The sequence below is a fragment of the Drosophila kikkawai genome, chromosome 3R, assembly GCF_030179895.1.
Source record: "Drosophila kikkawai strain 14028-0561.14 chromosome 3R, DkikHiC1v2, whole genome shotgun sequence".
In the NCBI taxonomy this organism is placed as follows: domain Eukaryota; kingdom Metazoa; phylum Arthropoda; class Insecta; order Diptera; family Drosophilidae; genus Drosophila; species Drosophila kikkawai.
This window is the reverse complement of record NC_091731.1, coordinates 4,477,197-4,504,344: the sequence shown is the minus strand read 5'-3', so window position 1 is coordinate 4,504,344 and position 27,148 is coordinate 4,477,197. Positions and strand designations below refer to the sequence as shown.

Genomic DNA, 27,148 nt, shown 5'->3' with positions numbered 1-27,148 from the left:
GGCTTGCTCAGGGAACATGGGCGTGGGTTTGTGTTAATATGAACAAGAGTGTCACAGAACTAAAGTTGTAGTCGGAGACGATAGCGGCAAATAGGAAAACCCTTCGGTTAGGGAATTGGACAGAACAGAGCACCTATCGAAGATGAGGACAAGATGTTGTTGGCCTCAGTCTATACCCACCCTACCTGTGAAATTCCATCGAACTCCACCCTTTTACAACCACTGCTTTACATACCCGAAAGTGCCCCAAAAGACATCAGTTTAATTCATCTTAAACTGCATATAATTGACGATAGCGATATTGTTACGATACATTTTGTTTAACCTAACCTTAACCTAAGAGTTTGCGATATTTACTTTACGAACCACTTATTAATTAGTTTTACTTATATCTGGTTGTCGAAAGGAAAAATAGAAGAGATATTTAAGTCAAATATTTGCTTTAGAATTACATTATGTTTTCTTTTGTTTACTCTACGTTAAATTATTGGCAATAATCCGATATTCAACACTTATAACCTCTTTTAATCAAAATAAAGTAGTAATATTTACGTTAAAAGTTAATAACTTGAGGTTATCTTACTATTTACTGTGGAATCTGGCGAGTGAATGTATATGTTCAGATAGGTATTATTTATTTCACGGCTATGCCGTACTTACGCAATATCCATCGATGTCAGCAGGCCTGATGACTATGATGAGTAGCTGTAGATCTTAATTTAAATGGGGGAAAATCACATATATATATTTGTCAGATTTTCCACAAAATAAGCTAATACGGAATCGAAAGTAATTATAAGTAAATATTCCTTAGCAAGTTTACATAAGTTCAAAGCTTATCTACTGATACTCAAGAAGGAACACGTTCGATCGTGTCGCGACTGCTTCAGCGCGGCTGCGCAAGCGGCGTCTCGAACAAGCAAATTCTTGTTCGGTCGTGTCGGTGCAGACAAGTCAAATGCAAAATGGTGCCTCGTGCACGAAGAAGAAGACACACAAAGCCTGTGTGTGCGGCAACGGGGGCACACCAACTCGATGTGGGTGTGGCAAGGGCGGCAGACCAGCACGATGCGTGTGCGGCACACCACTCGGTGTGTGCGGCAGAAGAAGAAGATTTGGGTGTACGATGAGCTGCTCCTTGCTTACAACGAAGAAGAAGAAAAAGTGCGACACCAACTCGGGGTGCTCCGATCTGCGCTCTTCTAGCAGCAGAGAGGGGGAAAGCACAGCTCCCCGCTGTGCGCGGCGAACGCTCCGTTTACACGCAGATATGAATTTGGCTGCGATCGATGGCGTCGGTGAGGTTCCACTACACGTGGTCGAAAGTCAAGGGTGCATCAATGCAATCAGGCTGCGCTGACAATCAGAGTTCCACGGAAATCCTTAATTCTTGGAATGTGGTACGGCGGCAAGCTCTATTTTCGGGAATCACTTTATTAGACACTAGCGTAAGACCGCACTCGAAAGCTTACCCTCAATAACTAAAACAGAAGTTGAGCTAGGCAATGGCAGTATTCACTTTGAGAAAAATGTGACTTTTTATCTCGATGCACGCGGATTAAATTTGTGCTTTACAGAGAAGTTGAACGCACTCGATCACGCCATCCAGAAAAGAGAACGGAAATGCTCAGATCAAGAGTGACCACGATAATCCGTTTTAGGGGATTTTTTAGGAATTTTACAAAAAGGGGTATCGAAACTTTTTTTAGCAGGACCGATAATCTGGTTCGTTGCCAACCAAGTAACCAGAAAGTTATATTTTAGCGTTGCCAATCGGCTTGACTCCCACAACGAGTGTTCTTGAACGTATCCACTCTGTAACGGATCTTGGTGTTCTATTTACCCACAACTTGAGCTTCACCGATCACATCGGTATAATTGTCGGTAAAGCAAAGTGTGTTTTCGCTTTCGTAAAACGATGGTCTAAGGAATTCGATGATCCCTACACTACAAAACTCTTATATATATTGTAAAGAAGTCTCTACGGCTGGGATAAAACTCAGTCACGTCCAGGGTCTCTTTACCGAAAAATTTGTAAAGAAATGGGACAGAGGTCTTTTTGACGATCGGTGGGGAGACGTGAGGTGTAGAGTGTCAGCTACCGAGATACGAAGTAAGAGAAATGATTTCTTCGGTGTTTGCAGAATAGCAAAAGAGTCGGCGGTAACGCATTTTGGGCCTGGCTCATAGCAGTCGCTACGCGGAGGCCGAGAGAAGGGATCGATTATGGGGACACCTTTTCCCAGGGCAGAATTTATGGCCTAAAGTCTAGGCATTTGTTTCGGAAATATTTATGCTAATGCGTGGCCAGCTTGATTTTATTTCCTTCCTAGGAGTTGTATTAAAACTTGCCGAGAAATACATTTATTTCTCTCAGTGCCGACCGACAGTGGCAGAAAAGACGTAAACTTTCATCGAGGATCATCCCAACATGTATTTGGGACAGAGACATGGCAATGCGTTGAGCTTTAATCATGTGAGAAATATTTATTTATTAATTCGTAACCGGCTTTCAGAAATTGGGTCCACCCTTTTCTCTCAGGGCGATCAGGCTAGGCAGGAAAAGTCAACGAAATCCCAGAAAACATGACAGAGGCAAATTTATATTCAGATAATATCAGGAAAATATATTTATTATTAAGTTTTACTTTGTTTCATTTGGCGTTTTGTTTTCATTTTTGTTTATTTCTTCGTTCACGTGTTTTTTTTCGTTCAGTGTTAAGGTTAGGTTCGGGCAGGTCATGGTTATGCAATTAATTTTTATTTCTAGCCTACTCTAGGTGACGCCGCATCGAGGCCTTCGAGAAATTTCTCATTGCACGTGATTCTTGCTGGCAAAAATGCGGTTCACTCTAATCACTCACCCGTCTCGCTCTCACGCACATACACACACGCGTGGTGCTCCGCCGCTGGTCCTGGGCCGGGCACACGCTCTCCGAGATCGCCTGGTTGATCTCCAAAGTCGTCAGCCGGTAGCTGGAATCGGGCGCTCCTGATCGCCGCCGCTATTGGCCTCGCGCGTCGAAGCTGGCTCTCGCTGGCCACTGGCTGCAGCGCATCCCTCCTGGTGGTCTCCGTGGTCACTTGGGACTTCCTCGTCGTCACTCGATGCTCACTGTAAGCCGCACTTAGCAATCGCAAAAATCTGGCTCGAAGTTTAACATATTTTCCGCTCGCACTTCTGATCGAGTGCGCCACGTCCGCTAGCGTGAAAAATTGGCACGCGCCTTTGCAAGTTTTGCAACTCCGTTTTTCGCTTCTCGAAGTTTCGGTACTCCTTGGCTCTCGCTCTTTCCTTTGGCGCGCGCCTATTTTCGGGGGTTGTTCTTTGCTCGATCGTATGTTCCCTCTCGCTCGCACTTATGCGGCGTTGGGTCACGTGACCACTTTTTCGTGGTGGGTTTGTCGTCGCTGCGCTGGTGTGTGCGTGTGGCTGCTGGTGATGCGAGAACGGTGGGTGGAAGATAAACAAAGACTATCGCTTAGGCTTAAGCTAAGATAATTATTACTTCTAACGCTTACATATAATTCTTACATCGCGTGGCTAAGCTTACATATTAATGAAAAGACAGAAATTTACAATAGTTATTCGCTCGAGCTTTGCTTGGTTTCGGCCCTTGGCCGCCGCCGGTTTGTTTTGGTTTTGGGTTTTTTCTGCTGCTGTTATTGTGGGGACTGGCACTTATTTGTGGGGAGTAGGTCGACTCCTCAGATCCACCTCTTTCTTCGGGGGGCGTTTTGAGACGATGATCCCGTCGCGCTTTGTGATGTGAACACGTAATTCCTCCTCTCCAGCGTGGAAGAGGAACTTTCGGTCCACTCTGCGTTTTGTGCTCTCCTGGGGCCGCATATGCTCGACGAGGGAGCGGGGACCCCCCTCGACCAGGATCCGCCAGTGCTGGGGTGGCAGGACCCAATTCTCGTCCGGCGACGGGACTGACGATTCGCGGTCTTCCTGGGACGGATTTCTTTGAGACCAGGCAGGTCGTCACCAATCGGCGCCGTGTCGGCCGTATCGTCGCTGCTTGTAGTGGTGGCGGCCGTGACTAAGGCTGGCCTCTCCTTCTCCGACGGGTATTCTAGTACGACCCCGTTGGGGTCCAAGCTTTCCACGGTGGCCACGGCTGGCGTCTCCAGGCGGCACAGGTGGGGCTCGCCAGTGCGAGGTGGTGCAGGCTCTGCGGGTTCCATCTCGTCGCCAGGGTATGGCCCGATGGCCTCCTCTACGCACCGTATGAGGTGCCTCCAATCGGGGAAGTCGTACGATGTCGTTGCTGTGGGGGAAACAGAGATTTATTAGTCTTTTGTTTGAGGCTAAGACTAACGATCGTTTTAGTTTTGGGTTAGTTAGTAGAGAGGGAAAACGTGGGCTAATGCGGGTACTGGGAGCGTTGAGTTTCCCCCTTAGGGGAGTGGGAACGTTGGAAGGCGCACCCTCCAGCAAGTGGCCCCCACTGACTCAAGCATTGGCTCCTGTCGCAGTGTTCCTGGTTGGCTCTCGCCTTGGCCAGGATCGAGTGTCACTCGATGTCTTGTTTGTAGCTTGTTCCTTGCTAATGAGCCGTCGTCGTACGGACTTCTGGATGCTGCTCCTGCGCTGCTGTCTTCGTGTATACTTCCGCCGTCTGCGGGTATCCTCTCGTGCTGGTTCCTCAGTTGCTTCCGCCTTGGTGCGCGTATCTCCGTGTGATGCTCCTCTGCTCCTTCCGCCTTGGTGCGGGTATCTCTGGACGATGTTTCTCCGATGCTTCCGCCTGGGTTCGGGTATTTCCTGGATTCTGCTCCTGCCTCGGTACAGGCTCTCTGTTGCTGATGCTTCTCTGCTACAGGTTTCTCTGCTTTCTGATGCCGCCTTGGTGCGGTCTTCCTGCTCTGTGGTCTCCGTGATTACGGCTAAAATTCCTCCAGCATCAGGTGTATACTCTGCTCTGGCTGGGGGAGGCACTCGCACTCTCTCTACTGGTTCCGTTGAAACAGTAGCCTGGTTCCGTCGAAACGGATTGTTCCGCACGGCGATCTCGTCTCGTGGCCCTAAAATACTGCTGGTCGGAGTGGCTTGCATCCCGTTATCTGGATCGTTGCTTGCTGATTCTGGTACTGTGGCTTCGATGTTGTCTGTTGGTTCTGAATCGTTCTTGGGATTGGGTACTAGAAGAGGGTTCAGTTGTAGCGAGACGCGACCGCATTGCAGTGTGACAGACACGCCACAGAGGAAGTCTATGCCCAACAGCACGTCTTCCACCATCGAAGGTAAAACTAAAAGTGGAAAGGTGACCCATCGTTGGTCCAACTGGACTTTGGCTATCAGTGACTTGTTTATTTCCCTGCGCGAGCCTTCTGCCAGGCTGACATGGGTGCGTACCGACCGTACGTTCTGTGGTGTCCCTACTCGCTGAACAACTCGTTCACTCACGAAGCTTCTGCTGGCTCCGGTATCTATCGTTGCATTGAACATATGACCCTCGATCTGTACCTGCGCGATGATTCTGCTAGCCTGAACCTGTAAAATCTGTCCTAATTCCGGGGATTTCAGTTGGCAGTCTCCGGCCGCTCCCCGAGAGGGCGAAGACTCCACTCTTTTCCCGGATGGGTACGACGGCAACATTCGTAGGTGCGAATTCCTCTGTGACCACAATCCCAGCAGAAGGGAAATCTGGGATTGCGACATGCGTATGCATGGTGACCCTCCTGGGCACAATTCCTGCAAGCAATTCTACAATTCGGCACAATCGAAATGTTTCCCACTCGAGAAACTGGTTGTGGAACTGCGGCTGATGTGGGTGGTCGTCTGGCTGGTCGCGCGACACATGGGTAACTCGTTGGTGGTGCTCCTGCATACGCCGGGGTCTCGTACTCGTTCCTCCTTGGCGCTGGCTGTGGTTCGGCTAGCATCCTGGCATGGCATCCAGTGCTCCGATCCCGGGTGACCTTGTAGTTTAAGGGGCCCATCCACAGTAGAACATGTTGGCCGAGCATGTTGAGCTCGACGAAATTTTCATCGTTAGTGGTAGTGTTCGCGTGCAAATTTCGTGTTGGTCGAGCCGCTCGAACGAAATAGAAATTATTCTATCTAGCTTGTGTTCGCAACAACATGCTCGACAATGGATGGCAACGTTGGCACGAACATCATTTGAAGCAAAAGTTTGTAGCGACAACACGTAGTACCGGAGCTGTAAAATGTCAAAACAATTTATGTAAGAATTTATTTATTGCTTGCAAAATGAGCAATCTTTGTGGCACACAAAAAGGATCCGAGTTCCTGCAGAAGGCAGTAGCTCATTTGGACAACATGATTCGTCCCATGGATTCAGAATCTGCAGTAAAATCAATTTTCGGATTTTTTTGTAGAAGATATGAGCACAAAAAATATATTATCTATCGCCATGATTTTTTGTTTTTTTTTATTTATTTTTTTTTTTTTGAGCAAATACATAAAAATAAAGATAAAAACTTAAATAAAAAATATTATTAAAAAATTGTTTTCATTGAAATAAACCTAATTATTCACTTTGATACCCTATAAAAAAGGGAATGAGTGGGCGTGGCACATTTTCCAATAAATATGTACATTTTACAACAATTTGCTGTCAAATGGCGTTTAAATTATGTGATTATCTTATTTGGTTCAAAAGATATATGCGTCGTCCGTTGCCATGTTCACTTCTCAAAGATTTCCCCGCAAATGATGTTTGGAAGCATGTTGGCACTAGTTGGTGGCAAATGAAATTTTTGCTCGACGAGCGGCTCGGCCAATATGTTCTACTGTGGATGGGCCCCTTTACCGCTAAATTGGTTAGTTGATCCAACGTTGTGAAATCGTGCCTCCTGGAATACATCTGATAATCCGGTTAAAGATTCTCATAGATTCGGTCCAACTCCTCTTCCGCGTTATATCCTGCTCGGTGCATCATGAGTCTGATGTTGACTAGGTATTCTTTGAAGGTCTCTCCTCGTCGCTGATCTCTGTTGCGGATCTCATCCTCGAGTCGCTGAAAATACCTGGGCGGCAGGAAGAAATCAAGAAATGCCTTCTTGAAGTTTGCCCACGATTCTCCTAGCAGCTGGCTCGAACGAAACCAGTGCTCAGCTGTATCTGTCAAGAGACCAGGGATGGCCTGCGGCATCTTCTCCACGTCGACTTCATATGCGGTGGCTCGATCCTCAAAGCGCTGGATGAATGTAATGGGATCCGTGGTTCCGTCAAAAGTTATTCCCCAGTTCTTCAGCTTCTCCACTAGCGTGGCTGCGGACATCTCTGCTTTCTTGGGAAGAGTATCCCGCCTGACCGGGTTGGTCTCCATGTCTCCGACTACGTCGGCGGCACCTCTGCCTTCCAGTGCTGGAACCTGGAGCTGCGTTGTACCCGGTGGATGTGGATTCGGACTCGGTGTACGTTGTTTCCTATTCGTTAGTAATCTGTAATCTCCGCCTCGCATTCCTGCAGTCGTTCGGCTATCTCCAGTACGTGGTCATCCCGATTATTAAAGGCTGCCAGGCGGCTCCTCATTTCCTCGACTGTCCCAGTTGCTTCCAAAGAAAACTCCTTCAGAATCGCCTCCAATTCTCGCTTCCGGAGATACGAAATCCAACGCGCGCCCATATTGCTGTGAAATAGTTAGTCAACTGGCAAACGACAGGAAAAATTTCGATAGGACGAGAGAAATTCTTAAGCGAGGGTCAAGCGACGTTTGAACTGCTTAAAAAAAAATCGTCAGTGAAATATTTGATTTTATTTGCCACGAAAATTTACTCAAAGCCCACGTTCAACTAGGTTGAACACAAACTCGATGTAAAACGGATTTTTTATTCTTCATTTCTCCTTGACATTGATTAAGTTTATTCGACGGCGATCCAAGCGTGTAAATTTTCACTATGATGATTTAATTTATTCTACGGTGATTTAAATTTATTCGACGGTGGTATTTCCACGACGATGTTATTTTTTTTTTTTTTTTTGAAAACTTCGGCTGCACGTGTTAACTCGACGACGGTTGGATGAGAAGAAAAACACGATGTGATGCCGTTGACTGTACTCAATTGACTCTTGCTGGTGTGAGGGAGACGACGATTAGAGTGAAGTGTGAAAACAAAATGGCTGCGCTGTGGGGAGTTTATGCTAGCTTTCCCTACCTCGTGCTTTTGAAACTCTCGCGACCTGACTTGGCTACCTAGAGGACTCTTGCTCTCTCTCTTTCTTTGCTATATGCCTGTTTGTGTTTCTTTTCCTCCTTTGCTGGCCACGTGATCTTGTAACTAATAACCTCTGGTTTCTAGGTTATGTTCTCTGCTTTGCATAGAAATATAAGTTAACTAACTCAGCCGGGCAACGGCAATGACCGTCCGCCCGAAAGCTCGCTCCGGCCAAACTGCTGACACAGCGTCTGGCCGGAAGCTCATGCATAGCCGGCAAGCACTACCCATTGGAGTGGCCGCTATGATATTCACTTTTGTTAGCATTTAAGTTCAGTACTGATTTTATATTCATACAATAAAGAGCTGCTGCTCAATTTATCATACTCCGACTACCGTCGTTAAAGATTTATCATTTGAAAACTTTCTGAGTCTCTAGGCCAGTAGTTAAAGAAGGGTAGTCCCCCTTCCAACGTAATCTTCATAACTTGTTTGGGAGATTCGTCAGCCAACCGACTAGTGACTGTCGCAGCGGACACGCCCCCTGCGCCCAGTGGATCATCTGCTGTAACTTACCTTGGAGAAACCTAGGCCAACCGGCCTGCAACATAGCGGCGAATATTATCACCCGCTCCCCGATCTATATCTGCAACTGCGAGGGACCGTCTGAGGGATCTCTATTGCCGCCGGCAATACACAGTCGATATAATATATTTATTAATTGGCGCCCAACTAAATTTACCCATTCTTTACAAATTGGGAAATATGTAAGTGAGCACTTCAGTCCAAGAATTTTTCCCAGTGTCTGCATTTGCATTTACATTTTTTTAAATAAATACAAATCGCTGCTAGAATATTCTCTGCAGCCCCACAAACACAACTTCATACTCACACTCATTATTTGCTTGACAAGTGTATTGGTGATTTTACATGTATTATTTTGTGTATTGTTTGCATTTAATTTTAATAAATTTCACAGTTATGAGTTTCATTTACGTGTAGCCGTATATTAAAACACACACATTTTACATCCCCATATAAGCGCAAGGGCGCTGCTGAGGAATTAATATATCGTGAATTTATTTAAACAATTTATTGGCGACGAACTCTGTCTCGCCAAATTATTAAAATTTAATTTCATTATATTTTTTGTCAGTGGTAGATACTGTCTCAATTTTATTTGTGCATTTAATTTACCCTTTATATGTAATCGTCTTTTTGCTTACACCTAAATTCTTTGTGTTAGCTTCGCAAAAATATTGGGTTTGTTTTTTTTGTTGTCGCTGTCCCAATCCACTACGACACTCGAACTTGACACCGCTACGCTGTATTCCGACTCTGTTTAGCTTCGCTCCTTTGTCTTTGAGAACGGCAGCTTAGCCACCACGGATTTTCACTGTGTAAATTTTTGTTGTTTATATATTTTTGTTCTCCATAACAGAGGGCTGGTCCCCGCGATCCCCTCTCCCTTGTCGTTGCTTGGCAAGGCAACAGCTCAAAGAGCTCTCGTCCATCGTTACCAAGCGGCAACTCAGCCCCCGCGGCCCCCCGCCATATCCATGGGCAAGACCGCTTGAGCATACATTTTTTCATTAGGGCGATTTAGCTGGCACAGCTCCATATGAGCAACCCATTCCAGCAATATAGGAACAAAAAGCAGTTCGACAGCGAATCTGAATCCGAGACCGAAGAGCCGGCCGGAACTTCTACACCGAAAAGTGTAAACACAGGCGAACCCGCAGCCACAAATATGACATTTAATACAGAACAATTGCAAACGGTAGTACAGGCTGCCGTCAACCTTGCCATACAAGAAGCGGCCACTGAAGGCCAGCGTAGGGAGAATGAATTGCGCCAGACTATTAAAGAACTGGCCGACCAGGTGGCGGCGATACAAGTCGCACCCACCCAAACAGTGGCTCCTCAAATTAAAGTCTATAAACCTATAGATTTAACCAGCACCGACATTTGTAATGAGCCACTAGACGCCGTCAAATGCCTGCCCGAATTTTCGGGGGCCCAGGAAACATACGTATCCTGGCGGCAAGCGGCGGTAGGAGCGTACTTTATTTTTAGGAAATTCGAGGGTACTTCACGCCATTATCAGGCAGTCATTATAATTAGGAGCAAATTAAGGGGATCAGCCGATTCCGTGCTATCCTCATTTGGCACAGTGCTTAATTTCGACGCGATTATAGATCGACTTGACTTCACGTATAGTGACAAGCGAACAATGCACGTCATAGAGAAGGAGATGGGTACCCTTAGACAAGGGAATCTCTCGTTGCTGCAGTATTATGATGAGGTCGAAAAGAAGCTCACGCTCCTTACCAACAAGGTGACCATGTCGTACGAAGCCTCGGCTGCGCAGGTTTTATGCGAAAAATTCCGGGATGACGCCCTTCGCGTATTTATCTCTGGATTAAGACGCAGTCTCACTGATGTCCTCTTCGCGGCTAAGCCCAAGGACATGCCAATAGCACTTGCATTGGCCCAAGAAGTGGCGACGAACCATGATAGGTACACCTTTGCTTCAACATTTGCCAGAAGCCAAGAAGATAAGGACAAAAAACAATTTCCGAAGGCACAGGAGCGTCATCAAACCGCCCCTCATGCCAATTCCCAGCCTAGTGGCGGTAAAAATCCCCACTATTCCAAACAACAGAAAGTCCAGGTACACTCTGCCCCGCACAGTGATAGGCTTCGTAGAAATACGCCCGAACCCATGGATATCGACCCATCGCTGTCCAAAATGCTTAGGCCATCGCAGGCCCCAGCATACCAAAATAAGAAGCCGACCGCGTCTGACCGATCCGGCCCACCCAAAAGACAGCGAGTAAATCACATTGCGCAAAGCGCCGATACTACGGCTGACACCTACAACACCGCAGCTTCCAGCGCGGCAGTAGAAATAGACGAAGACGCCATCTGTGAATACGACTCCGATGCCGTCCATTTTTTAGGGGAAAATCCTTGCTACCCGTCATCAGACGAAGAGTAGCGGGGATAAGTATGAAACTTCTTATTGATACGGGCGCTGCCAAAAATTTCATCTGTCCTCATGAAGGATTGAAAAGCGTACCGGTCGAAACCCCCTTTAAAATCCATTCCATTCACGGCGTTACCACTATCACCAGGAAATGCTTCTTACAACTTTTCAATTTGAAGGCCACGTTCTTCATTTTACCTGACTTGTCTTCCTTTGATGCGATCATCGGCCTCGACCTACTTAAATAGGCAGGGGCATCGCTTTGTCTGGCCTCTGGCCATCTTAAATGGGGCAATAGAGAAGAGAAAATTGATTTCCACTCATGCCCCGATGTTAATTTTACTGAAGTGGACTGCTCAGATGCACCGCCTTTAGTTAGAAACGCATTTCTAAAAATGCTCCGCGACAGGAAAAAAGCCTTCGCGGACCCCAATGAGGTCTTACCCTACAACACGTCGGTGGTAGCTACCATCAGAACTGTTGATGAGGAGCCGATCTATGCCAAACTTTACCCATATCCGATGGGAGCAGCCGATTTCGTCAATAACGAGATTCAAGATCTGCTAAGTAACGGTATCATACAAAAGTTGAAGTCCCCCTACAATAACCCAATATGGGTAGTAGACAAGAAGGGCACCGACGAGGCTGGAAATCGAAAAATGCGGTTGGTATTGGACTTTCGTAAATTAAACGAGAGGACGATACCCGATCGCTATCCAATGCCGAACATATCCATGATACTGAGTAACCTAGGCAAGGCCAGGTACTTCACTACGCTAGACTTAAAGTCTGGGTACCATCAAATTATATTAGCAGAGCGCGACCGCGAAAAAACTTCCTTTTCCGTCAACGGAGGGAAATATGAATTTCGCCGGATGCCATTTGGATTGAAGAATGCTGCCAGCATCTTCCAGAGAACTATAGATGACATTCTGCGAGAGCAGATCGGCAAGTTCTGCTACGTTTATGTGGATGACGTCATCGTTTTTTCAGAAGACGAAAACGCCCACATCCAGCACGTAGATTGGGTTCTTAAGAACCTACACGATGCTAACATGAGGGTTTCAACACAGAAGTCTAAGTTCTTCAAAAAAAGCGTTAGCTTTCTCGGGTTTATTGTCACCAACAACGGTGCCACTACTGACCCAGAAAAAATTAAGGCTATTCAGGAATTCCCTGAGCCTAAAAACGTGTTTGAAGTCAGGTCGTTCTTAGGCCTGGCCAGCTACTACCGATGCTTTATAAAAGATTTTGCGTCAGTAGCTAGACCTGTGTCGAACATTCTCAAAGGGGAGAACGGAAGTGTCAGTAGGCACAGATCCAAGAACATCCCGGTACAATTTGATGAGCAACAAAGGTCCGCTTTTCAAAAATTGCGTAACATTCTGGCTTCCGAGGATGTCATCCTCAGATACCCAGACTATAAAAAGGCATTCGATCTAACGACGGATGCCTCAGCTTACGGCATTGGCGCAGTGCTATCCCAAGAGGGACGACCTATCACTATGATCTCGAGGACCCTTAAGGTCAGAGAAGTTAATTATGCTACCAATGAAAGGGAGCTATTAGCCATAGTTTGGGCACTGGCCAAGTTGCGCCACTATTTATACGCAGTCAAAGACATAAACATCTTTACTGATCACCAGCCCTTGACCTTTGCAGTGTCGGAATCCAATCCGAACGCAAAAATCAAAAGGTGGAAAGCTCGCATCGACGAGTCCGGTGCTAAAATTTTTTACAAGCCCGGCAAAGATAATCTCGTCGCAGATGCCCTCTCCAGAAAGCAACTTAACGTTCTGGGAGAGGAGGAAGCTTTTTCAAGTGCAGCCACAATTCACAGTGAGCTGTCGCTTACCCACACAATTGAAACTACGGACAAGCCCCTTAATTGCTTTCAAAACCAGATAACTCTGGAGGAAGCACGCTTTCCGTCCAAGCGCAGCTTCGTTCTCTTCGGAAATAAGAGACGGCACGACATCAACTTCGTATGCAAGGAGTCGTTGCTGGAAGAACTCGCAGACATTATCGTCCCTAAAGGCGTAAACGCCATTCATTGCGATTTGCACACGCTAGCGATGATACAGGATGAATTGGTTCGGCGATTCCCAGCCACCAAAATTTGGCACTGCAAAAAGCGTGTCACGGACATTTTTGCGGTCGCTGAGAGACGAGAAGTCCTCACTGCCGAACATAATAGGGCCCACAGGTCGGCCCAGGAAAATGTTAAGCAAGTACTCTCAGAGTACTACTTCCCAAAAATGACTAAATTGGCGAGCGAAATTGTCGCTAATTGTAGAACATGCGCTAAGGCCAAATATGATAGACATCCCAAGAAGCATGAGCTTGGCGAGACACCAGTCCCATCTCATGTAGGGGAAATGCTACATATAGATATTTTTTCCACGGACAAAAAGTATTTCCTTACATGCATTGACAAATTCTCGAAATTTGCCATGGTCCAACCAGTTCCATCTAGAACCATAGAGGATCTAAAACCGGCATTACTAATGCTGATGAATGTTTTCCCTAAAGCCAAAGTCATATATTGCGACAACGAACCATCGTTGAACTCGCACACTATTTTGACCATGCTGGAAAACCATTTCGGCGTCAGCGTTTCAAACGCACCGCCCCTCCACAGTGTCTCGAACGGACAAGTGGAGCGTTTCCACAGCACTCTGGTGGAGCTTGCCAGATGCCTTAAAATCGATAAAGGTATCAGTGACACCGTGGAGCTAATCCTGCTGGCCACAGCCAGATACAATAAATCTATCCATTCGGTCATCGACAAGAGGCCGGCCGATGTCATTCAAGCACAGTCGGATGAGCCGCTTTATGAGGTTCAGGATAAGATAAAACTTGCCCAGGATAAGCTCAGGAACAGGGAAAATGCTTCCCGACAAAACAGGGTGTTCGACGTTGGCGAAAAAGTCCTGGTTAAATCAAACAGACGACTGGGCAACAAACTCTCCCCATTGTGTGAAGAGAAAGTTGTGGAAGCGGACATGGGGACCACAGTCCTCATTAAGGGGAGGGTGGTCCACAAGGACAACCTTAGGTAGACGAAGCTTGATCTTACCGACATTCGTCTGATAATTTTTACTATCTTTTTTATATTTTTTATTCCTAGCCACTTGGCATAGTTTTTTTTCATTTTTTTCTATATTTCTTTTCTCTAGCCGCTTGGCATAAGTTTTGTTATTATCATGGTTTTCACGTTCATTATTCATTTATACCCATTTTTATTCACTATGCTTTATTCTTTACACTTTGGTGGTGGGCTACCCCATTTTAATCAAACACTACAATACATCCAATATTTCAATTAATAAACGCAAACAATAGGCAGATAAATATTAATAATAAAGTACAAGATCAAATTAATAATATCACTAGCACCGTCAACCAACTTCTGAGGTCGGCCAAGGGAGCCCAAATCGACTCGGGGCATCTTTATGAGATGCTATTATCCCGAAACAGAATGATTAGTATGGAGCTGCAGAACCTATTACTAGCAATAGCTCTGGCTAAAGCCAACATCGTTAGCCCCAATATACTAGATTATGCAGACCTGAAAGATATATGGATAGAAGAGCCCACAGATACCCCCATCAAAGATTTATTGTCCGTTGCTTCCGTCAAGATATTACAATCCGTTAACCTTTTGCATTTTGTTATCAAATTCCCTAAAGTCAAGTCAGCTTGCGTTAAAATCACTGTTTTCCCCGTGTCACATCATGACACAATGCTTAGACTGGAGGACCAGATCATTGCGGATTGCAGCGGAGAAATTCATACAGTTCAGAATTGCTCTGTAACAACGGGAGCCACTTTCTGTCGTCTGGCGCAAAGAAGATCATGCGCCCAAGAACTCCACGCTGGACGGGTTGCACACTGCGACATTCAACCCAGCGACCTGCATCCGGTCACCTTCGTGGACGAAGGTATTATCATTATCAACGATCGCCCGGCTCATGTGTGCGTGGACAACGGCACTTGCATTCATCTGCGAGGAACCCACCTTGTCACCTTCGCCGAATGCGCCACGGTCAATGAAACCCGGTACGCCAACTATGGCGCGGCCCAAAAGAGGGTCCCAGGAGTGGCTAGCGCGCCCTCTCTCAATATCACCCTAGAACATGATATACTCAGCCTCCCTTACCTTCACCGCTTGAGTGAGCGTAACCTGGAGCATATTAAGAGATTCGGGGAGGATATCAACGACTATCATTCACATCAGATAGTACTAGTGGCAGGAGCCATATGCTGCGCGTTGATCTGCGTCGGCTTAACCTATCGGCGAGTCATCCAGGCCAGGAGATCTACGGCCCAGATAACAGAGATGATTGCCCAAATAGGGTCGGCCGAGGGCGGCCTTGTTCCTGAGGGGGGAGTAGTTAACTAACTCAGCCGGGCAACGGCAATGACCGTCCGCCCGAAAGCTCGCTCCGGCCAAACTGCTGACACAGCGTCTGGCCGGAAGCTCATGCATAGCCGGCAAGCACTACCCATTGGAGTGGCCGCTATGATATTCACTTTTGTTAGCTTTTAAGTTCAGTACTGATTTTATATTCATACAATAAAGAGCTGCTGCTCAATTTATCATACTCCGACTACCGTCGTTAAAGATTTATCATTTGAAAACTTTCTGAGTCTCTAGGCCAGTAGTTAAAGAAGGGTAGTCCCCCTTCCAACGTAATCTTCATAACTTGTTTGGGAGATTCGTCAGCCAACCGACTAGTGACTGTCGCAGCGGACACGCCCCCTGCGCCCAGTGGATCATCTGCTGTAACTTACCTTGGAGAAACCTAGGCCAACCGGCCTGCAACATAGCGGCGAATATTATCACCCGCTCCCCGATCTATATCTGCAACTGCGAGGGACCGTCTGAGGGATCTCTATTGCCGCCGGCAATACACAGTCGATATAATATATTTATTAATTTATATGTGTCTGGGTCTACGTGTGCTAGAATTTTCTCGAGTGTGGGTATACTTTTGGCTGAAGTTCTCCCGAATGTGCCATGTGCTTTGCTTAAATTTTCTAAGTCTTTGCTTCTTTGGAGGTTATACACTATGCTCTGGTATATTTTAGTAAAAATATATATATATATATTTCTCGGGTTTTCTGCCCTAGAAATTTCTGTGTCCCTCGATATGTGACTCTCCTTACGTTCCGACTTAAAATTTCGCCTCTAAGTGGCGGAACCGAAAATTTTTCGAACTCTATGTATCCGGATGGGTTTTTAGGCCATATTTAGGTCGTCTAAAATCCGTAAACCCCATGTCCCTGTTCGCGCGCCATTCTGTAAATAAGTCTCGACGGCTGGGATAAAACTCAGTCACGTCCAGGGTCTCTTTACCGAAAAATTTGTAAAGAAATGGGACAGAAGGCTTTTTGACGATCGGTGGGCTGACGTGAGGTGTAGAATGTCAGCCACCGAGATACGAGGTAAGAGAAATGATTTCTTCGGTGTTTGCAGAAGAGCAAAAGAGTCGGCTGTAACGCGTTTTGGGCCTGGCTCATAGCAGTCGCTACGAGGAGGCCGAGAGAGGGGATCAATTATGAGGTCAGCTCTTCCTAGGGCAGAATTTATGGCCTAAAATCTAGGCATTTGTTTGGAAATATTTATTTTTATTCGTGGCCAGCTTGATTTGCTTTGTTCCCTGTGAGTTGCATTGACATTTGTCGAGAAATGTATTTATGGGACCATTTTTCATTGATTTATTTATTTTGTTTATTTTTCCGCACGTCGCACAGTAGCGCCTTTTCTCATTTAGCGTTGCAAAAATCATATCTTTTGAACCAAATAACGTAATCGAATAATTTAAACGGTATTGGACAGGTAATTTTTGCAAAATATATATATGTACTGCATAAAGTACCACGCCCACAAATACGCCTTTTTAAAGGGTATCAAAGTGAAAAAATAATTTTTTTTTCAATGACAACAATTTTTAAAGAAAAATTTGTATTTAATTTTTTATGTTTATTTTTATGTATTTGCTCGAATAAAAATAATTTGAAAACTGAAAAAAAATTTTTTTTTTAATTCGAAGTATAACCGCCACGCGCTACAGTTAGTATATTTCTTGAAATGTATGAAATTGTGTCGGTATTTTGGTATATTTTACCCTGAGTTGTTTTTGTTTTTTGCGTTGCTTTTCCGCAGACGCAGCTCGACGCAGCCGATGAAAGTTAATTCTGATCCAGGAAAGATCCACGGAACTTGTAGTCATAGTGTAGTCAGTGGCTTTCATTGGCGTCAGAAGATATAGACTACTTTAGGCAGAAAAAGGTGAAAAAAATGGACACCTGGCAGGTAGCGATTTACCTGTAGAAGCCCAAACCAAAGGTTCTTAGTTTATGAATGTATCTATCATTTAAAGTAAAAACCATGACCATTGGTTTTATGTTTTTTTTGTAATATTACCTGAAAGTCGACCAATTTACACATTTTTTTGTATGATGCAAAAAACGAAACAAAGTTCAACTTTAAATGCTTATAACTTCTACAAAAAAAATCTTAAAATTGATTTTATTGCAGATTCTGAATTCTGGTTAAATTTCCTGTCGAATAAGTATGGTTAAAATTTGCGAACATGACTTTTTTGATTTTTGCAACGCTAATTGTTCGAGAGGCGCTACTGTGCGTCGGTTATTTTTTGCCAAAGATCTAAATTTTCCGTAAAATATTTCCCAAATTTATTTGGGGCGACGACATGGCAATGCGGTGTTGTAATATTTTGAGAAATATTTATTTACTACTTAGCAACCGGTTTCGTGGAATTTGGTCCACCCCTTTTCTCTCGGTGGTCAGGCTCGGCAGGAAAAATCAAAGAAAACGTGACGACGCACAGTAGCGCCTTTTCTCATTTAGCGTTGCAAAAATCATATCTTTTGAACCAAATAAGGTAATCGAATAATTTAAACGGCATTGGACAGGTAATTGTTGTAAAATGTATATATGTATTGCATAAAGTACCACGCCCAAAAATACGCCTTTTTAAAGGGGATCAAATTGAAAAAATAATTTTTTTTCAATGAAAACCATTTTTAAAAAATATTTTTTATTTAATTTTTTATGTTTATTTTTATGTATTTGCTCAAATAAAAATAATTTGAAAACTGAAAAAATTTTTTTTTTTTATTTCAAAGTGTAACCGCTACGCGCTACAGTTAGTATATTTCTTGAAATGTATGAAATTGTGTCGGTATTTTGGTATATTTCACCATGAGTAGCTTTGGTTTATGTCGTTGCATTTTCGCAGACGCGGCTCGACGCAGCCGATGAAAGTTAATTCTGGTCCAGGAAAGATCCACGTAACTTGTAGACATAGTGTAGTCGGTGGCTTTCATCGGCTTCAGAAGTTATAGACTACTTTAGGCAGAAAAAGTTGAAAAAAATGGACACCTGGCAGGTAGCGATTTACCTGTAGAAGCCCAAATCAAAGTGTCTTTTTTTTAGGTTCTTTAATAGTTTATGAATGTATCTATCATTTAAAGTAAAAACCATGACCATTGGTTTTATGGTTTTTGTGTCATATTACCTGAAAGTCGACCATTTTACCTACTTTTTTTTGTATGATGCAAAAAACAAAAGAAAGTTCAACTTTGAATGCTCATATCTTCTACAAAAAAAATCTTAAAATAGATTTTATTGCAGATTCTGAATCCTTGGGAAATTTTCTGTCGAATAAGTATGGTTAAAATCGTTTTTGCGAACATGAGTTTTTCGATTTTTGCAACGCTAATTGTTCGGGAGGCGCTACTGTGCGACGGCAAATTGGGTTCATATGTGTAAGAAAGTATTCTTTATTAAATTTAATTTTGCTTCGTTTTGTGTTTTGTTCATTTGGAGAAGTTTCTCATCGCACGTGATTCTCGCTGGCCAGAATGTGGTTCACTCTAATTCGCTCACCCGTCTCGCTCTCACGCACACACAAACACGCGTGATCTCCTGGTGGTCTCCTTGGTCACTTGGGTCTTCCTCGTCGTCACTCGATGCTGACTGTAAACCGCACTTAGCAATCGCAAAAAAAAATCTGGCTCGAAGTTTTACATATTTTCCGCTCGCACTTCTGATCGAGTTCGCCACGTCCGCACGAGTGAAAAATTGGCAAGCGCCTTGCCAGTTTAGCAACTCCGTTTTTCGCTTCTTGAAGTTTCGGTACTCTTTGGCTCTCGCTCTTTTCTTTGGCGCGCGCCTATTTTCGGGGGTTGTTCTTTGCTCGATCGTATGTTCCCTCTCGCTCGCACTTATGCGGCGTTGGGTCACGTGGCCACTTTTTCGTGGTGGGTTTGTCGTCGCTGCGCTGATGTGTGTGTGTGTGTGCTGGTGATGCGAGAACGGTGGGTGGAAGATAAACAAAGACTATCGCTTAGGCTTAAGCTAAGATAATTATTACTTCTAACGCTTACATATTGTTCGGCTCGAGGGGGGGGGGAAATTCAATTTCCTTCACTTTCCAGATCAGCAGGAATTATTTAGATAAGTCACTCCCGCGCCGCAGTCGGAAACACCAAAGAAATCGCGAAAACGCGCAAGAGAAAATCACCACCAACGAAATGAAATAGTAGGCCGGGGGGGCGTGGTAATTCTCAATATAATATGAAATCGTATGTTCCGCTTTATTCAAGTTCTAATTAGGAATTAATATTACAAGTTGGAGTGAGTGAACCGCCGATCGCCCAGAGTGAAAAGCCTCCGCTAGAAGAGCGAGAGAGCAAGCTGCGCAAGAGCGCAAGCTGCGAGCGAGAGCGCACTGAGGAGTGAGAGCGCGCTGAGGAGCTTTGAGGAAGCAGGAGCGCTTCGGAGTCGCGCGGGGGGGGAAACGAAAGCTCCTGACCTGAACATTCCGCCCCCCTTGCAATCACCATGGGTTGCAAAAAAAAACTGCTCCTCCTTACGGCGTGTGACAGGCCCCGGACAGGACCCATCCAAATACGGTGCTTTGGCCCACCGGCAATCCATCCTGCACTTTCAGGAACCCAGGCTGTATAACTTTGGGGTACACATCCGCACCCAGGATGACGGAAATCGTAGCCGGAAGGTAAAATCGTTCATCAGCCAAGGTAATGTCCGTGAAATAGGTCCGCACAGTCTCATCCAACTGTCGGATCGGAGTGCGGACGCGCACCTGAGGCTCCACTTTGAAAACGAGGTCGAGCCGGACATGGGCGTTCGTTTTCGAGCCGACGGTGGCTGAGCAGATCTGTTCAGCACCCACCGCTGTCGTTGCAAGTCGCAAAGAGGTCGCCAGCGACGCGTCAATGCAGCTCACAGGAGTGCATGGGTCGATGAGCGCCGCTGTGTCGAACACTCGCGTCCCGGTGTCAATTCGCACCAGAGCGGTCGGGAGGAGATTCACGCTGTGTCGCTGAAGCAAAGTGGCCAGTGAAGGCCCTGTCGGAACTCCCTGCGTGGCGAATGCCGACGAATGCCGTGGAGAGGCCGCCGCGTGATGAAGAGAGGCCGACGAAGAGCGTTGAGGTGAGGCCGCAGAGCGCCGAGGCGAGGCCGCCGCGTGGTGAAGAGAGGCCGAAACGTGGTGGTGAAAAGCTCGAGTGCGACGAGAGGGCGGCGTCAACTGACGCGAACGGCATAAATACCGCGGCTGCTCCTGCATATGCAGCAGTGTGTGGTGCTCTCCGCTGCAGATCTTACACCGATCGCCACGGCGGCACGCTCCATCCGAATGCTCATGAGCCAAGCAGTTGGCGCAATAGCGATTCGCGAGGACCGCTCGGAGCCTCTTTTCGATGCTCAGCCGCAAGAATCTGCGGCACTTCCGTAGAGGGTGGACTCCGTGGCAAACTCGGCAACGGTAGGAATTCATACCTCGTGTACGTCTGCTCTCCATTTCGACGGCGCTACGTAGACGTGGGAACATTGTTTGTAATCTGGAGTAGGATACAAAAAAAGAATTAGTATGGAGTCGAAAATATGACTTAGAACTAGCGAAAGAAGCAAACTACGGAGTGAGGATATGGCTAGTTATTGAGATTTTTCGGGGGTTGCCCCCGGAAGCAATACGACTTTTGCGACAGGGCGCTTAACGATTCCCCGAGCAGTACGAATATTCACTACTCGGACATGACCATCGGGTCCGGGAAACACGGAGTCAATCCTGCCGAGCCGCCACTCATTGGACGGCAGATTATCGTCCTTGATTATAACCATCTCGCCCACCTCGAGATTTCTTGTGGGGACTTGCCACTTTGTTCGCTTGTGGAGCTCCTTGAGGTACTCTTCCTTCCATCTCAGGCGGAATTGCTGATGAAGGGCCTTAAGGTGCTGCCACCGGTTGATAATAGAAGTGGACGCACCCTTAATTTCGGGTTCGACGGTGGCGAGAAGGGGTCCACCTACGAGAAAATGACCTGGCGTGAGTGCCAACAAGTCTGTGGGGTCTTCGGACATCGGGGCGAGTGGACGCGAATTAAGACAGGCCTCAATCTTGGCCAGCAATGTAGAAAGTTCTTCGAACGTATACTTTCGAGTGGCTGTGGATTTATAAAACAGCGTCTTGAAGCTTTTAACTCCAGCTTCCCATAATCCTCCCATGTGCGGGGCTCCTGGTGGTATGAATTGCCACAGGAGTTCCTGGTGACTATAAGTAGTCGTCACGGACTCCTTGACAGCTTGCAGAAATTCACGCGACAGCACTGCGGCTGCACCAACAAAGGTCTTCCCATTGTCCGACTGAACTTGTCGCGGGCACCCTCTTCGCGAGACGAATCGGGCGAAAGCTGCGAGAAATTTCTCTGTTGTGAGGTCAGAAGTAGGCTCTAAATGGATGGCCTTCGTGGAGAAACATACAAACACCAACACATAGCCCTTGGTAATCAGGCAGGCTCTCCCGGTGTAGTTCTTTATATCAAACGGTCCGGCATAATCCATGCCCGTGTACGTAAAAGGCCGCGAAAAGGACGTTCTTTCTTTTGGTAATTCGCCCATGAGCTGGGTCTGCAACTTCTTCTTGTGGATCACACATATCTTGCAGGAGAAAATTACAGACTTGACTAAGTTCTTGACCCTTGGTATCCAGAATTTTGAGCGGATCAGGCGTACCATTAGCTGATTACCGCCGTGCAAGGAGATGCGATGCGTAAAGGATACAAGGAGACGCGCCAACTGACAGTTGTATGGAAGAAAGATCGGATGTCGTTCATCATATTGGAGGACTTCGGAGGCCGTTACCCGACCACACGCCCTGATGAGGCCGTGAGGATCAAGGAAGGGATTCATGTTCTTAATAGCACTGGATGCTGGAATTGGCCGCTTTTGGCTCAGGCAGGCATATTCAAGCGCAAAGTATCTGCGCTGTGTTATGAAAATTAGGAGTCGCTCAGCTGTGGAAATCTCTATATTGGATAGCTGCAGCTCGCCTGGAATAGGTCGTTTTTGCGAGCGCTGGATGAAGCGCTGAACATAGGCGAAAACTCGTAGTGCCTTGTCGAGCTTGGAGAACCGCTCAAGCATGTCCTGCTCCGGGCATGCTAAATGGCAACGTATGGGTCGCTTCTCGATGTCGATGTCGGAAACAGATTCATAAGGTGCAGGCCAGGAGTCTTGTGGCTGAGTTAGCCATGAAGGCCCATGCCACCATAGCTCACTGGTAGCTAACTCTTCAGCCGCTACTCCCCGACTGGCTAGATCTGCTGGGTTGTGCTCGGAACGCACGTGAGACCACTGGCTGGCATCAGTATTTTGAGCGATTTTTGTGACTCTGTTTGCGACGAAGGTCGTCCACTGACATGGTGGCTTGTTCAACCATGCCAGCACGATAGTGGAATCAGTCCATAGAAAAGATTCTATACGACCGAAAGGAATCTGAGGCAGAATTGCAGTCCACAAGTCTGCCAGAAGGACGGCTCCACACAGTTCTAGACGCGGGAGCGAAACGGTTTTTACCGGAGCGACTTTGGTCTTTGACGTTAGAAGATTTGCTGAAATGACTCCATCACGCTGGATGCGAACGTAAATCGCTGCGCCATAAGCCTTTTGGGAGGCATCGCAGAAACCATGGATTTGGACTTGTACACCTGGTTGAAAATGTACCCAACGCGGGATGCGAACTTGGTGGAGGAAACTGTAGCTCCGAAGGAAATCATGCCAGCGATGTAGTAGTTCTGTAGGAAGAAACTCATCCCATTCGACGCTGGCTAACCAGATATCCTGCATCAGAATTTTGGCCTGAACCACAAATGGGGAGAGCCACCCAGCTGGGTCGAACAATTTCGCGATTTGGGATAAGACGTCACGTTTCGAATAGTTTGCCTGAATGGTGACCTCTGTTGGGACAAAATAGAACTCATCCGTCGTAGCGTTCCACCGTACTCCCAATGTCTTGGTGGTGCTGACCTCTTCGAGATCAAGAAAATCAGTTGAAAGTAGATGCTCTTTAGGAAGTGCTTTAAGGAGTGCACGTTCATTCGATGTCCACTTGCGGAGAGGGAATCCAGCTGAGTCCAGAGCTGCTCGCAGCTCCCGAATGGCTAAAATAGCTTCAGCCTCTGTATGGGCTCCTGCTAGCACATCGTCGACATACATATAATTTGAGATTATATGCGACGCCCGTGGGTATTGGGCGTTGACATCGTCGGACAATTGTTGCAGTGTTCGTAGGGCCAGGAAAGGGGCACAATTCACTCCAAACGTGACCGTCTGAAGCTCGAAGTCGGATATATCCCCTTGGCCATTTCGAAAGAGAATTCTCTGAAACGGAGTGTGTTCTTGGTTTAGGAGAATTTGCCGATACATCTTGGTGATGTCGGCATTGAAAACGAATTTAAACGTCCGCCACTTCAGGATTTGAAGAGTGAGATCGGACTGCAGTACTGGCCCTGGATACAGAATGTCATTAAGGCTGTTCCCATTGGAAGAAGGACTGGATGCGTTGAAAACTACGCGAACTTTCGTGGTCGCACTTTCGGGCTTAAATACTGCATGATGGGGGAGATAGAAATTTATCTTGTCGGTATTTGGAGGCACGGGCTTCATATGTCCAAGATCGATATATTCTTGGATCACTGAGTCATAAGTGTCTTTGAGAGCGGGCTCCTTCTTCAAGCGCGTCTCATTCCTCAGAAACTGTGCGAGTGCGGAACTCCTGGAATGCCCCAAGTCAATGTGCTCTGAATCTTTGAAGGGCAGGGATACTATATATTTCCCGTCGCAGGATCTGGTAGTTGTTCGGACGAAAAAGTCTTCACACAACTTGTCCGTTTCCTTTACCAGTCTGCATGGAAGGTCCTCCACCTCCCAAAATTTTGTGAGAAGTGTTTCCATGGTTGCTTCGGACTCTATGGATATCTGTGTTGTAAAAGATGAAACCCTGCTAGTGGTTGAAGACACTGGGCCGGTCAAAATCCACCCGAAAATGGTCTCTTGCGCTAATAAGGACCCACATACGTTTGGCCTCCAGCCCGATAACAGGACAGACGGAAGAATATCCGCACCTAGAAGAAGGTCTATTTGAGACGGCTGGAAAAACGACGGATCTGCCAATGGCATATTTGGCAGCCTATCAAGAATGTTTCGGTCAATTGTGCTTGTCGGAAGATTGCCGGCCAGGTTCGGCAGCACAAACGCCGTCGTGTCGATCTTGAGCATAGGTTTGGCCGGAGTGCCCATCTGGAAATGACACATTTTTTGTGAGACACCGGAATTGGCTTGGTTGAGCCCTGTGACTCTTGTTGTTACGGCTTGAAATGGAAGTTTAATCCGGTTGGCAAGCCTCTCAGAAATGAAAGTGCCTTCGGAGCCTGAATCTATCAGGGCACGTGCTGGAAACTTCTCTCCTCGGTGGCACACATGCACTATGGCCGTACCTAGAAGTACTCCTTGTTGGTTGGAGGCGAAATGAACTGACGTGTTTGAGATTGGCTGCTCTGGAGGGTGAGCCGGCGCTGTGCTAACAGCGTTAGACGGAGTGTCTTTGTGCAAGAGCGTATTATGCCGTCCCCTGCATGTGAAGCAACTATGCCTGCTCGGGCATTCACGAAGATTATGTCCCCTTGCAAAGCAATTAAGGCACAGTCTCTTCTGTCTAATGTATGATGCTCTTTGAGGTTGAGTCATCTGCAAAAACCGCGGACAAAGCCGAACTGGATGAGGCTCCCTGGAGCAGAGATCACAAAATCGTGCGTGTGGCCCGACTTGTGTCTCGAAGGTATTTACCCTCCTTGGTTGTGTACTTCTGGGCTCCCTTGAATTCTGTGTGCTGGAAGAATTGGGTCGGACATCCTCAATTGCTTCTAACGTCCGATATCTCTCCTCGAGAAAGGAATTCATTTCTTCCCAGGCTGGGATCGCGGACTTATTGGTCAAGGACTGCTCCCATAACGAGAGAGTGACCTTCGGCAACTTGGAGGAGATTAGAAAAATTAGAAGGCAGTCCCAATTTTCTGTGGAAATTTGTGAATGTTCGAGGGCTATCAAGCACCCTTGGATTGTGCTCTGCAGATCTTTCAAGGCCGTGCCTGATTCACTGCCTAGGGTCGGAAGACTAAACAGGATTTTTAGTTGGCTGTTTACCAACAGTCGCTTATTTTCAAAGCGATCCTGAAGCGCTGACCACGCGGATTGGAACCCATCATTGGTCAGCGGAGACTTGGCCACAATGGCGTGAGCTTCACCGCTAGTTTTGGCGTTTAAGTGGAAAAGCTTTTCCACTGGAGTCAACCTGGAATTGTTTACATAGATGGCCGTAAACAGGTCACGAAAGGTGGGCCAGCGCAGATAATCCCCGTCAAAAATCTCGGTATCGCATGGCGGAAGACTGCAACCCCTGGAGAATGTCTCTGTCGGCGGAGCTGTTCTTGGCGGTGAAGTGGGGACGGACATACGGGCGATGTCTTCACTTAGCTTCGAAGCACATCTTTCGAACACCGCATAGCAGTGCTCATATTTGTTTTGCAGTAACGGAAGATTTCCGCTACCTTCGCGAAGAGCTGTTTTGGAAGCGGTTTCATACTCCCGTTCGACCTTTTCCCATAAGGCTTGTGTCTGATCCAGACGGACCTTTAAGGTAAACAGACTAGGCTCGGAAGAGGATGCCGTACATATCTGGCTTTCATATTTGACAAGACGGTCGCTGGTTGCTATGAATTCAAGCAAAATACCTTCTAACGTGCCCTTGGATTTGGATCTCAAATTACTTGACGGTCCCGCGCCCGTGTTTTTCGGACTCGGTTCCCGCCTCGAACTTCCCTCAATTGGAGGCGCTAACTGTGCTGCCTCCTTCTTCTGACTCGCGTCTTGCGGAATTGGTTCTTGTCCTTCCGACATTTTTTTTTTTGATTGGATTGGCAAGAATATGCCGTAGAATTCAAATATTAGACTTAGTTGTGGTCAATACCGTCAACTAAAAATCGCCGAAATAGAAATGTGAGACGGTAAAACCAAAGCGAATATGGATGGCAGGAATATGCCGTAGAACTGGGATGGTAGATGGTAGATGGTAGAATGAATCAATCTCAGAATTAACCAATAAAATTCAAATCGTAGAATTATTTGCTCCCAATACTAAATCGCCGAAGTAGAAATGTGAGACGGTCAAAAACGAAGCGAATATGGATGGCAGGACTATGCCGTAGAACTCGGATGGTAGATGGTGGATGGTGGAATTAACCAATAAAATTCAAATCGTAGAATTATTTGTAGTGGAGCCAATATTAGCTGGAGCAAATGCGACGAGAATCGAAATTTATTCGTAGTGGAGCCAATATTAATTGGAGCAAATGCGACGAGAATCGAAATTTATTCGTAGTGGAGCCAATATTAATTGGAGCAAATGCGACGAGAATGGAAATTTATTTATAATGGAGCCAATATTAATTGGAGCAAATGCGACGAGAATGGAAAAAAATCAATTGTAATGGAGCCAATATTAATTGGAGCAAATGCGACGAGAATGGAAAAAAATCAATTGTAATGGAGCCAATATCAATTGGAGCAAATGCGACGAGAATCGAAATTTATTCGTAATGGAGCCAATATTACTTGGAGCAAATGCGACGAGA

General features: G+C 46.2%; 1 protein-coding gene across 1 annotated transcript; it reads right to left on the bottom strand.

Annotated features, from left to right (window-relative positions):
* Window positions 1–20,992: 20,992 nt before the first annotated feature.
* Window positions 20,993–26,414, bottom strand: LOC121501867 (uncharacterized). The gene is made up of 5 exons (XM_070286192.1): window positions 26,285–26,414; window positions 25,662–26,227; window positions 24,537–24,758; window positions 21,210–24,437; window positions 20,993–21,022 (listed from the first exon to the last, which is right to left on the bottom strand). Exons 1-5 carry the CDS (start codon window positions 26,412–26,414, stop codon window positions 20,993–20,995), a joined length of 4,176 nt encoding a protein of 1,391 aa, XP_070142293.1.
* Between the last annotated feature and the right edge of the window lie 734 nt (window positions 26,415–27,148).

What these genes read in the sequence shown, in the direction of transcription:
- LOC121501867 (XM_070286192.1), bottom strand. Translation starts at nt 26,414, where the DNA reads ATGTCGGAAGGACAAGAACCAATTCCGCAAGACGCGAGTCAGAAGAAG. An exon ending in TTGAAAATAAGCGACTGTTG is followed by an intron (nt 24,759 to 25,661) that starts GTAAACAGCCAA and finishes TGTCATTTCCAG; the next exon opens with ATGGGCACTCCGGCCAAACC. An exon ending in TATCGGGCTGGAGGCCAAAC is followed by an intron (nt 24,438 to 24,536) that starts GTATGTGGGTCC and finishes TTTACAACACAG; the next exon opens with ATATCCATAGAGTCCGAAGC.